Source organism: Erinaceus europaeus, chromosome 2, assembly GCF_950295315.1.
Source record: "Erinaceus europaeus chromosome 2, mEriEur2.1, whole genome shotgun sequence".
Lineage (NCBI taxonomy): Eukaryota > Metazoa > Chordata > Mammalia > Eulipotyphla > Erinaceidae > Erinaceus > Erinaceus europaeus.
Genome location: NC_080163.1, coordinates 139,068,465 through 139,081,727, shown reverse-complemented (window position 1 = coordinate 139,081,727; position 13,263 = coordinate 139,068,465). Strand labels below are relative to the sequence as shown.

The 13,263-nt window shown below is 42.6% G+C and overlaps 1 protein-coding gene across 1 annotated transcript in view; it reads left to right on the top strand.

Annotated features, from left to right (window-relative positions):
- The window catches only part of CDH3 (cadherin 3), a 49,791-nt gene that overhangs the window by 13,369 nt on the left and 23,159 nt on the right, over positions 1 to 13,263 (top strand). Inside the window, exon 3 of the mRNA XM_060185287.1 lies at positions 11,703 to 11,785. Within this exon, the coding sequence (XP_060041270.1) occupies positions 11,703 to 11,785 (83 nt within the window). The remainder of the gene's footprint in view (positions 1 to 11,702; positions 11,786 to 13,263) is intronic.

The window sequence follows — 13,263 nt, the reverse complement described above, 5'->3', positions numbered from 1 at the left end:
TGATGTCAATTGTTAATCATTATTTTACACTAAGCATTGTTTTATGACATTATTGTCTGAATACTTCAAAAGCGTTTGGGGTAGGGGAGATAGCATAATGGTTAATGCAGAAAGACTCTTATGCCTGAGGTTCCAAACTCCCAGGTTTAATACCCTAAACCACCATATGCCAGAGCTGTGCAGTTCTCTAATAGAAAAACAAAAAATGGGCTGAGTGTTAACGCACCTGATTGAGCTTTGTAACATGTACGCTCAACCAGGTGCGCCAACATTTGGCCCGTCCTTTTGTTATCTCCCCCACCCCAGACATTTTTGAAATATTCAGATAATAAAGTCATGAAACAATGCTTAGTAAAATAATGTTTTATAATTGGTAAAGCAGGGCTGCAGGTATCTGTCTCTCTCCTTTGTCTCCCCTTCCCCTCTCAATTTCTATCTCTAGCCAATAAATAAAGATAATAAATTAAAAAAAAAAAACATGAATCACTAAAAATTTTATTTTAATCATAACTCAGAAGTATTCTATCAAACTTTTTTGGACTGGTAACATAGCTTACCTGGGAACATACCTGCTTTGCCATGTATGACCAGGTTCTAGTCCACACCCCCTCCTCCCACACACACACATACACCACTGTACTGGAGAATGGTTCAATGCTGTGGTGTTTGTCTCTCTTTATATATGAGACAAGAACAGCCCAGGCTAGCAAAATAACTTACTTGGATAGTGTACTGCTTTTTCAAATGCACAACCTACTTTCGATATCTGTCTCCACTGCATTGAAAGAAGCTTCACTGTAGTGGTCTCAGTCTTGGTCTCTCTCTCTCAAAAAGGAAGGAAAGAAAGGAAAGGAAAGGAAAGGAAAGGAAAGGAAAGGAAAGGAAAGGAAAGGAAAGGAAAGGAAAGGAAAGGAAAGAAGGAAGGACGGAAGAAAGAAAGAGGCAGGGAAGATAGCATAATGGTAATGCAAAAAAAATTTTTTAAATCATGCCTTAGGCTTCAAAGTACCAGGTTCAGGATGTGAGGGTGATCTGGCTGCGGCATCTGTCACCCCATTGAACACCAGGGTTGATTCGGCTGATCTGGCTGGCTAGGCAGATGTCCCCTTCCTCGCTGCTCCATGTATGTCCCTCCCAAAGCTACATGCTCAGTCGAAGAGGATGGCTTTCCCCGAATAGACGGACTGGTCTTCGGTCGAGGGTATACAAGTAGCTTTGCTCCCCTGCTAGACCCTCCAAACAGGCTCTCAAAGTACCAGGTTCAATCCCCACACCACCACCACCAGAAGCCAGAGCTGAACACTGCTTTGGTTAAAGAAAAAACAATGGTATGGGAGGTGACACAGTGGATAAAGCATTGGACTCTCAAGCATGAGGTCCTAAGTTCGATCCCTGGCAGCACATGTACCAGAGTGATGTCTGGTTCTTGCTCTCTCTCCTCCTATCTTTCTCATAAATAAATAAAATCTTTAAAAAAAGAAAAAACAAAATAACAGTCATGCATTCAGTGAAGTTCAGTGAAGCCCTGGTGACAACAAAACAGCAACACTTATTAGCAGGAGTTCTCCTTGAGTGATCTTCAAAGTAATAAAGCAAAAATACATTTTTTCAAGTTTTTTTTTTTCCAGAATCTAGCTAGCAAGCATTTCTTTTTTTTTTTTTTAATATTTATTTTATTTATTTATTCCCTTTTGTTGCCCTTGTTGTTTTATTGTTGTAGTTATTATTGTTGTTGTCGTTGTTGGATAGGACAGAGAGAAATGGAGAGAGGAGGGGAAGACAGAGAGGGGGGGAGAAAGACAGACACCTGTAGACCTGCTTCACCGCCTGTGAAGCGACTCCCCTGCAGGTGGGGAGCCGGGGTTCGAACCGGGATCCTTATGCCGGTCCTTGTGCTTTGCGCGCTTAACCCGCTGCGCTACAGCCCGACTCCCCCTTTTTTTTTCTTTAAGAGGACACATTTCTGGTCATATTTTCTCTCCCAACAGGGACTTACAGGTCATTTTCTTAAGTCCAAATATTATTGCAATAAACATTCTTGTGCCAGGTAGTTACATTGATGTAAAGGATACATTCTTAAAAACCTCTAATAATTCATAACTCATGAACATATGTGAAGTGTACATGTGGGGTGAGGGAGCTAAGAAGATGTTTTTAATTTGCTAGTCTCCAGCTTTGAAATTATGTGACTCATTATACTTAATTTGAGATATTTGCATTTCTTCAAAATTTACATATAAGTGAAACAATATTCATGGAATCATAGCTATTATAATATATAGTGTTGAACTAGCATTCCAGAGCCACTGTGCCTGAATTAAATCTGTGTGCACTTACCAGCTATGGAAACATAGGTAGGTTACTTAACCTCTGTACCTCAGTTTCCTCACCTATGAAAAAGATCCTAATGAGAATCTCACTAAGGTTGTGATAAGAGTTAAATGAGCTGGAATATGGAAATGCAGTTAGCAAATGAACACATGATTTTAGTGATGGAAATAGTAGCAGTATTATTACAACAGGACTGATTTATACACATATTTCTTAGAATGCACTCCCAGAACCAAAGTTGCTGGGTCAAAGGACTTAACACAGCTTATTCAGCACAATCTTTGTGCCTTTGAGCACTGTAGAGGCAAATAAAAAAGGACAGATGCCAGGCTCGCTTCACAGGTGGGAGAGAGACAACCAGAAACTCATGGCTGAGTGGGAATGCAATGCAGTTCTCTTTTATTGATCAGAAAAGAATCTGCCTTTATACCTCCTGCGAAGGAAGTGGCAGGTTGGAAAAAGGAAGTGACTAGGAGATGGGGCGGAGCACAAAAAGTAGCAAGCTTCCATCTAACCAGTGGGGACTAAACCAATGCCCTGCAGGCAGGGCGGGTCTCAGGCAAAACAGTGATTATGTAAATAGACCACAGCATCAAGCAATGCAGCAGACCTGGTGTAATGACCAACAGACAGAAAATGGGATAATACTAAATAAGCATGATTACAAATTCTAACATTCTTTAGAAGGGAATTACGTAGAGCTAGAAGAGGTGTTATTTGTCTCCAGGATTATTGCTGGGGCTCTGTACCTGCATTATTTTTTTTAAAGAATTTGTTTATTTATTCATAAGAGAGATAGGAGGAGAGAAAGAACCAGACATCACTCTGGTACATGTGCTGCCAGGGATTGAACCTCATGGTTGAGAATCCAGTGCTTTATCCATTGCGCCACCTCCCAGACCACTGTACCTGCACTATTTTTTTTTTAATTTTATTTATTTTTTCCCTTTTGTTGCCCTTGTTGTTTTATTGTTGTAGTTATTATTGTTGCTGTCGTTGTTGGATAAGACAGAGAGAAATGGACAGAGGAGGGGAAGACAGAGAGGAGGAGAGAAAGATAGACACCTGCAGACCTGCTTCACCGCCTGTGAAGCGACTCCCCTGCAGGTGGGGAGCCGGGGTTCGAACCGGGATCCTTATGCCAGTCCTTGTGCTTTGCGCCACCTGCGCTTAACCCGCTGCGCTACAGCCCGACTCCCTGTACCTGCACTATTAATCCACTGTTCCTAGAGGTCAATTTTTCCTTTCTGTTGCCTTTGTTGTTGGATAGGACAGAGAGAAATGGAGAGAGGAGCGGAAGACAGAGGGGGAGAGAAAGACACCTGCAGACCTGCTTCACTGCTTGTGAAGTGACCTCCCCTCCCTCCCCCCCCCCCCCCGCAAGTGGGGAGCTGGGGACTCAAACCAGGATCCTTATGCTGGCCTTGTGCTTCAAGCCATGTATATTTCTTAGAAAGTAGAATATTTTTAAAATGTAGTTTTGCTACTGCAGAGACGGCACAATGGATAAAGCAGTAGAGTCAATTATGAGGTCCTGGTGAATCAAACATGGGTTTGATCCCTGGTACCACATGTGTCAGAGTGGTGTTCTCTGATCCCATTTCTTTCTCTCATAAATAACTCTTTTTTAAAAATGTAGTTTTTACTCAGGTAAATGCCAGGATCTTATTTCAGGCCACATCCACAATGCTCCTTTATAGCCTACTAGTAATTGTATGGATATATTTTTTGTTTATGTTTTAGGCATGTCTCTAAATCAAACTATAGAATGGTGATTTCTCTTAACAGTCTTACCTGCGCTCCCATTTCCTGTAAGCTGTCTTCTGGCTACAACCTTTTCAGACTGATAACATTATCCTTCTAGTCAGATGCCCAAAGTTCAACAGAGAATCTGGTCAGGACTGATCACTTGAAGGCTATTATGTCCCCAAAGAGATTAATGCTTTTATTTTGACTGAATAGTCAATAAGGCCAAAATTGTGGCAGATGACATAGCACATTCCTATTATGAGTGAGTAGACAAATTCCCCACCTTCAAGGATGTCTTCAAGGATGAAAGTTTGAAGGTGTCTAGGTGACTCCAGCCTGAAAGCAGGCTTGACATGAATTCTCAACCCATTATCCATCAAAATAGACTTATAGGTCTATTTTAAAATCTATATTTTTAACAGCTCTGGTATCCCAATGACTCTGTGCTTTTTTGCCCAAGTTTGACAGTGGCACTAATTCAGGATGATCCGTAGAGAGAAGCTTTGAACACATGCCAGGGACTCCTGGTTCCATTGGATGTCTTTCTATCTAGTGCAGAAAAAAAAAAAAAAGTGAAACAGAACAAATTTGCATGTCACAGGGGCACACTCATCTTGTCAGTATTATCCCAATTTTAGTGTATGTGCTGCCAGAGTGAATCACATATGCCAAAGTGATTTTTATTTTCTCTGGAACTAATCTTAGGTTACCAACTCCCTTCCTCAGCAATAATCTAGAAATTGTGTGTTTTGTCTCAGTGCTGAATGCTATTGATTTATATTGGTACAGTGTTTACCTTCGTCTCTATCAGTTTCATTAACTTTGATTCCAAATCTCGATGGAAGAAGCGAGTCCTAAACAGTCAGATGAGGGGACCAGGTGGTGGCGCCCCTGGTAAAGCCTGCACACATCATTTTGAGCTAAAACCCCAGGTTCAAGCCCCTGGTCCCCAGCTTCAGAGGGAAGTCTTCATGACTGGTGAAACAGTGCTACAGGTATTTCTCTATTGCCCCCTTTCTCTATTCCAGTCCCCTCTTCATTTCTGTCTATCCAAAAATAAAGGAAAAGGGGAAATAAGAAAGGAAAGGAGAACAGCCAAAATGACATTGTCTAAGGTATCAGGTGGGTGTAGACCTAAACTGTGTTTAGTTCTATTTTCCAGTCCTGTCTCGTTACCCTTTTTCCCCACCCCACTCCACTAGGGTTTCATATGTACATGATTACAATTACTCTGCTCCTGGCAGACTTTACTACTTTTTTCCAGACAGAGGGAAAGAAAAAGTGAGGAGAGACCCATAGTGCTGCTTCACTGCTCTAAAAACCTCCCCTTTGCCTGATGCTCCCATGTGGTGACCAGGGACTCACACCCAGGTCCTTGTGTATAACAGTGTGTTCTCTTCCAGGATCAGCTTTCCCCTGACCCCTATGTTCTAATGTTATGGTCTGAATGGTTTGTTGTCCTGTGTTTTCATCAGTGCTTACCAACTTGCCAATGAAAGTTTGACACAAGCCCATTCATGCTTCATGACTTGGCCCTTCAGAGCAAGGCTGTTCTTAGGAACAGGAATCAGCTTACTTCACTAGCTGTTAGAAGGTGAAGGAGAAGAGAGATGAGTAATAATGAGACATGGTTTCAGATCGATTTCATTTTGAAATCAGTGACACAAGTTTGTGGTGCCAGGAAGCATCTAGGAGGAAGTTGTAATGATCTGCCCCAGGGCTTACCGTTTACCAGCCTCCCCTTTACTCATGGCTTACAGAGAATACTATTCATGTTCCCACAAGTGCCTTAGAAGTTTTCCTGGGCAAGCCAGTGACTTTTCTATGAGGTGTCCATCCTCTACTTCAAAGAATGTAAAATATCTCATTTAAAAAAAAAAAAGCCATGGGGGGGGGTAGGTGGTAGCGCAGCAGGTTAAGTACACATGGCGCCAAGCGCAAGGACCCGCATAAAGATCCTGGTTCGAACCCCCTGCTCCCTACCTGCAGGAGGGTGGATTGCATCACATGCGGTAAAGCAGGTCTTCAGGTGTCTTTCTCTCCCCTTTTCTGTCTTCCCCTCCTCTCTCGATTTTTCTGTCCTATCCAACAATGACAGCAATAACAACAATAATAACAAGGAGTCGGCAGTAGCACAGTGGGTTAAGCGTAAGGACTGGCATCAGGATCCCGGTTCGTGCCTCCGGCTCCCCACCTGCAGGGGAGTCGCTTCACAGGTGGTGAAGCAGGTCTGCAGGTGTTTATCTTTCTCTCCCCCTCTCTGTCTTCCCCATCTCTCTCCATTTCTCTCTGTCCTAACAACGACGGCATTAATAACAACAATAGCAATAAAAAACAAGGGCAACAAAAGGGAAAAATAAATATTAATAATAACAATAAACAACAAGGGCAACAAAAGGGAAAAAATAGCCTTCAGGAGCACAGGCGTGGAGCCCCGTGATAACCCTAGAGACAAAAAAAAAAAAGTGCCACTGGAGCCAGGTGGTGGTGCACCTGATTGAGCGCACATGTTACAATGTGCAAGGACCCAGGTTCAAGCCCCCAGGTTCAAGCCCCCAGTCCCCACCTGTAGGGAGAAAGCTTTGCAAGTGGTGAAGCAAGGCTGCAGCTATCTCTTTCTATCACCCCATTTCCTCTTGACTTCTGTCTATCTCTATCCAATAAATAAATTAAAGATAATACAAAAAGGGGAGGAAGCTACAGTCAAGGGGACTGGGCAATATCATACCCAATAGAAAGCATACATTATGAACAAGGACCCAGGTTCAACCCCCAATCTCCACCTGCAAGGGAAAAGCTTCAAGAGTGGTAAAACAGGGAGTTGGGCGATAGCACAGCGGGTTAAGCGCACATGGTGCAAAGTGCAAGGACCGGAGTAAGGATCCTGGTTCCATCCTCTGGCTCTCCACCTGTAGGGGAGTCGCTTCACAGGCGGTGAAGCAGATCTACAGGTGTCTACCTACCCCCCTCCAGTCTTCCCCTCCTTTCTCCATTTCTCTCTGTTCTATCCAACAACAACATCAGTAATAATTACTACAACAATAAAACAAGGGTAACGGGAGTCGGGCTGTGGCACAGCGGGTTAAGCGCACGTGGCGCAAATCGCCAGGACCTGTGTAAGGAACCCAGTTCGAGCCCCTGGCTCCCCACCTGCAGGGGAGTCGCTTCACAAGCAGTGAAGCAGGTCTGCAGGTGTCTGTCTTTCTCTCCTCCTCTCTGTCTTCCCCTCCTCTCTCCATTTCTCTCTGTCCTATCCAACAACAACGACATTAATAACCACAACAATGTTAAACAACAAGGGCAACAAAAAGGAAAATAAATAAATAAATAAAAACTTAATTTATTTAAAAAAAACACAAGGGCAACAAAAGGGAATAAATAAATATTTTTAAAGCAGTGCTGCAGGTGTCTCTCTCTCCCCCCCCTTTTAAAATATTTTATTTTAATGAGAGATACAGAAAGACCAAAGCACTGCTCAGCTCTTACACTGGTGCTGGGAGTTAAACCTGGAACTTTGGAGCCTCAAGCATGAAAGTCTGTAGTATATCCATTGTGCTGTCTCCCCAGCCCTCTCTCTGTCTTTCTGTCTCCTGCTTACCTCTCAATTTCTCTCTGTCTTTATCCAATAAACAAATGAAATAAAACAAAAAGACTGGGACTGAGTGGTGGCACACTTGGTTAAGTGCACATTAGGACGCGCAACCTGAGTTCAGGCTCCGCAACCCCCACCTGTAGGGGGAAAGCTTCACAAGCAGTGAAGCAGTGCTGCAGGTGTCTCTCTGTCTCTCTCTCTCTCTCTCCTGCCCTCTCTAATCCTTTCCCTCTTAATTTTTCTCTGCTATCTAAATAAATAAAAGTTTAGAAAAAATAAAGGGGGCAGGGGTACATGGCATAATGGTTATACAAAGAGACTCTAATGCCTGAGGCTCCAAAGTCACAGGTTCTCTGGCTTTTTTGTTTGTTTTGTTTTGTTTTGTTTTGTTTTGTTTTTTAAAAAGGTGGTTCACTTCAAATGCAGACTAAGCCAGTCTCCCTCTTACACTTTTTCGTCCTCTCTGTCACTTCCCTTCCATATGTCACCCCTCAAAGAAGTAAAGACTGCCTCTGATACTTTATCTACTCTGAAAGACAGTTTCTCTGGTGTAGAGAAAGACCTGAAGTTGGAGGCAGAATTGCACATTAATACATCTTGCTCTGGGTAAGGACAGTGCTCAGTGCTATGGTAATTGTCATAATGTATGAATATCATTCCAATTAATCCTTAACCATTTTCCACATGAAGCAGCCTCCATATGTTCTTGCTGTATGAATTTGAACTCAAGTCTTTTAGACTTAAATCCCATATTCTCCATTGCTTGCCTGCTACTTGAAATCTGGTCCTGCTATTTGTAGTTGTGGACCTGCTATATATTTCTTAACTCTGCAACTGTTCCCTAACTAGTCAGAATGGGGGCAATAATAGCTACCTTGTGATTTTTAGTTTTGTTTTATTTTATTTTTATCTGGGTAAGAATCTGCTCTGCTCTGCTCTTCCCTGCTGGGTTACCTCAGGCAGAGTGGTCTTTGAAGCTTGTTCCTGCCTGACTCATGCTCCTTGGTATGGTCTGCACCCAACTGAATTTGGCTTAGAGTTGCTGGGGCAGGGCCCTCTGACACAACAGGAATACACAGCCTGTATGGAGACAGACTGGAGGATGTGACTGTTGCCTTTTCTGTTGTTAGCACCCTCCCACCTCAGGATAGGTAGGTAGCCTACTGTCCTGTGAATTTTGGGACTACATAATAATGGGACCATGTAAGCATACGGAGTAATGAAGTATATTATACATTCCTAGGGGGCAAATTTTGCAGACAGCAGGGAATAGGGTTTCTGGGTTCTTGGCAGCTTTTAGAGTTTGGGAGGAATTAAGGCTTCTGATTAACAAGGAACATAGTCCATTAGCCTCCTGCGGGATGGCCTGGAAAGGGAGGTTTGGAGAGCTCACTGGGTCCTCATTAAAGAAATCGCTGACAAAATTGTCTGGTCAGCCCTTACTGCTCTTCCTTTAGGAAGAAGGGTGTTCTAAGAAGGGTAAGAGTGACTTAACTTTTGTCATTGTGTGACTAGCTAATGAGGTCATATGGGTAAGAATTCAGAAAGATGTACAATATAAATTTTCATATTTTTTCCATGGATGCTGGCTCATCTAGCCATTATTAGCCCTGTTTTTAAATACAATTTAAAAATACAGATGTGGGGCATACCTGGTTAAATGCACATATTACCATGCACAAGGACCCAGGTTCAAGCTTCCAGTCCCCACCTACAGGGTGGTGAAGCCGTGCTGCAAGTGTCTTTCTGACCGTCTCCTTCTCTTTCTCCCCCACCCTCTTAATTTCTCTATTCTATCAAGTAAAATAATAAAGTTTAAAAATACAGATGTTATCATATTAGCATAAAGTACATTTTTCTATATTTCCGTGTGTCTGTGAGAGAGATCAAAGTACTGCTTCACTTTTTTTTGTTTCAAATGCTTTTATTGTGGAATTAATGGTCCACAGGATAGTTGTTAATATGTGGGTACAGATTCTTATTTCTCCTTGGTACATGTTTGCATACTTCTTCCAAAAACAACTTAAGTTCTTCTCTGCCATCATGCTCTAGGTCCCCAATACCTTCTCTACCTCCTCCCCACCTCATCCGACTCTAGTGTTCTTTTGCTTTTCTGCAATACACCACACTTAATCCAAGTTTCACCATGACCACCATTCCATGTTTTGTGTTACATTTGTTTTTGTCTTGTTTTTATTTAGTACTGAGTACTACATTTAGTACCTTGCCTGAGTAAGACATGTATCTACCACTAAGTCACCTATCCAGACCTTTACTTTAAATTCATCATCATCATCATCATCATCATCATCATCACCACTTGCAGCCAAGGAGGTGGCACAGTGAATGAAATATTGAAGTCTTAAGCATGAAAATACTCCCAGTATTTTAGGTACCAGACTGATGACTTTGGTTCATTTAAGATTTTTTTTAAAAAAAACTTATTTATTTTATTTGATAGAGAGGAATTGATAGGGAGGAGGAGGTAGAGAAGGAGAGACAGACACCTGCCACATTGCTTCACCACTACTGAAGCTTTCCTCCTGCAGGTGCAGGACCCAGGGGCTTCAATCTGGGTCTTTATGCCTGGTAATATGTGCACTTTGCCACCATACAGCACTTACTTACATTCAACATGAAAGAGAAGATAAGAAAACCAGAACATTCCTCCAACACACAACACGTGCAGTACTAGGGACTAAACCTGGGTATTTAGGCTTTCAAGTCCAAAACTCCAGCCACTGGCTCTACCTGGGCCATACCTCTACTTTTTTTTTTTTTGCCTCCAGAATTATTGCTGGGGGTTGGTGCCTGCACTACAAATCCACTGCTCCTGGAGGCCACTTTTTCCCTTTTTTGTTGCCCTTGTTGTTTATTGTTTGTTGTTACTGTTAGATAGGATAGAGAGAAATCGAGAGAGGAGGGAAAGACAGGAAGAGAAAGACACCTGCAGACCTGCTTCACCACTTGTGAAGCCCAGCCCCCCCCATACCTCTACTTTTTAAAAAAATTAAAATATATCGGGGACTGGACCAAGTGCAAGACCGGCATAAGGATCCAAGCCCCCAGCTCCTCACCTGCAAGGGGGTCACTTCATAAGCGGTAAAGCAGGTCTGCAGGTGTCTATCTTTCTCTTCCCCCTCTCTGTCTTCCCTTCCTCTCTCAATTTCTCTCTGTCTTATCCAATGACAACAATAGTAATAATAACAACAACAATAAATAACAAGGGCAACAAAAGGAAAAAAATAGTCTCCAGGAGCAGTGGATTCGTAGTGCAGGCACCGAGTCCCAATGATACCCCGGAGGCAAAAAAAAAAAAATTAAAATATATCTTAAAGATCTTTCTGGGTCTGGGTGGTGGTGCACCTGGTTAAGTACACATAATACTAAATGCAGTGACCCATGCAAGGATCCAGGTTTCATCCCCTGGCTCCCCACCTGCAAGGCGAACACTTCACAAGTAGCAAAGCATATCTGCAAATTTCTCTCTCTCCTCTCTGTCTGCTCCTCCTCTCTCAGTTTCTCTCTGTCCTACCCAATAAAATGGAAAAAAAAAAAAATAGCTGTCAGGAGCAGTGGATTTGTAGTGCTGGCACCGAACCCCAGCAAATACCCTGGTGAAAAAAATATCTTTCTGGATCTTTTTCTTTTCTGACACTTTGTCAGAATTAAAAGTGGCCTGGAGCACTGAAATAACACATATGCAAGACCCCAGTTGCACCAAAAAGGAAATAAAATACGTACAAAGGAGCCTTGGTCTATAAAGCCTTGGTTTATAGAGCCTTGGTCTATAAACTGACCATGAGATTGTCTTGCCTCTCAAGGTGAAACTTGACCCTCACCTGAATCTCAGTCTTGGCTTTGTAGCTATTTACAGGAGAGGGTGGAGAGGGGAGTAGGCCAAGTTCCCTCTGCAGTGGCTTGGCAGCAGACTGTGTTGGCAGGGGCGGGGGTGGGTGGGTTTTGTATGCTCTATGATAGTTCCAGAAGCCCCCTCCTTCCTAATGCTGTCTTACTCCCTTCCCTACAGACAAGTTCATGGGAGACCGTGGACAAAAGTCAGCCCTGCTTAGCACTGAAGATTCTACTGTGCTGAATGATGAAATGGTCCAGGTAAGACCTGGGCCAGAGAGACGGCATAGTGATTATACAAAAAACTTTCATGCCTGAGATCTCAAGGTCCTGGATTCAATCCCTGACACTCCATTATAAGCCAGAGCTGAGCAGTGCTGTGGATAAAATGTTTAAAAAAGATACCAGGCTCACCTGCAGGACGGAAACAAAAGATATGTTCTGTACATGTCCAGATGACATCTGGCCAGGAGCCCAAGGTTGCTGTGGCTGCTGTGAGCCACGTTACCCTTCTGTGGAGGTAGTACTAGCCCTTTTCCCAAGCTGTGGACCTGAGCACTGAACTAAACAGGTTCTTACTTGCAGCACCTTATCGGGAGCTGAGACTCAGTCCAATGGGACAGAGCTGTCTTGTGGGGAGTGGCCCAGCACCCCTTATCCCCTGGATATTTTTTCCCACATTGTTCAGGTAAACCCCAACTGAAATCATTTCCAGCACAGGACTGTTAGTCTCATGAACCTCTGGGGAGATGGACCTGTGGCACCCGGTCACACTTCTTTGTTTTTTCTAATTTTTTGAATAGCTAATCATTCACGTTTCAAAAATTAAAAATATTTACACATTAATCAATGGATAATCTCTTCTCATTTCTATCTGCCTAATGCCCTCTCATTCCTCCAAGAGAAGACTTACATAAACAATTTCTTACCTTTGAAGGAGATGACACTGTGGATAAACCACTGGACTCTCAAACATGAGGTCCTGAGTTTGATCCGAAGCATTGCATGTGCCAGAGTAATGCTCTGATTCTCTCTTGTCTTCTCTCACAAATAAGTAAGCTTGCTTAAATGTTATACATGTGTACAGATAAAAATAGACTCACACCCTCTTATGCAAAAGTTAATATACTACTTACATATCTGCACTTTCTTTTTGTATTTAACGATATACTACATTAGTATAATGCTCAGCCCACCCTTCAGATAACCTGTTACTATTTTTTTCTCTCCTCAGACTTGATCTGTTTCTAAACAAATGTGATTATGTAATCTTATTTCCCTGCCCTTTTTACACAAAAAGTGTGACATGCCTGGAACATATTAACCACTATGTGTGTTAAATAATACACTGAAATGCATTGTTTCTCACCTTCCTTTCATTTGACAGTATGTAGTGAAGATCATTCCATATCATACATACAGAACATCCTTTTAGAGGTTCAGAATTTTCTACTAGGTCAGAGGTGAGGAATCTCTAGCCCATTTGGTCTGGTCCTGCCAAGGCAACTGCAAGTGGATTCAAAATTCAGTAAATCGAGGAGCTTTTTTCATTTTTTATTTTATTTTATTTATTTTATTTTTGAGAGAGATACAGACAGAGAGAGACACAGAGAGAAATACCAGAGCACTGCTCAGCTCTGGTTTATGGTGGTATGGGGGATTGAACCTGGGACTTTGGAGCCTCAGGCATGAGAGTCTGTTTGCATAACCATTATGCTATTTCCCCCACCCAAGGAGCT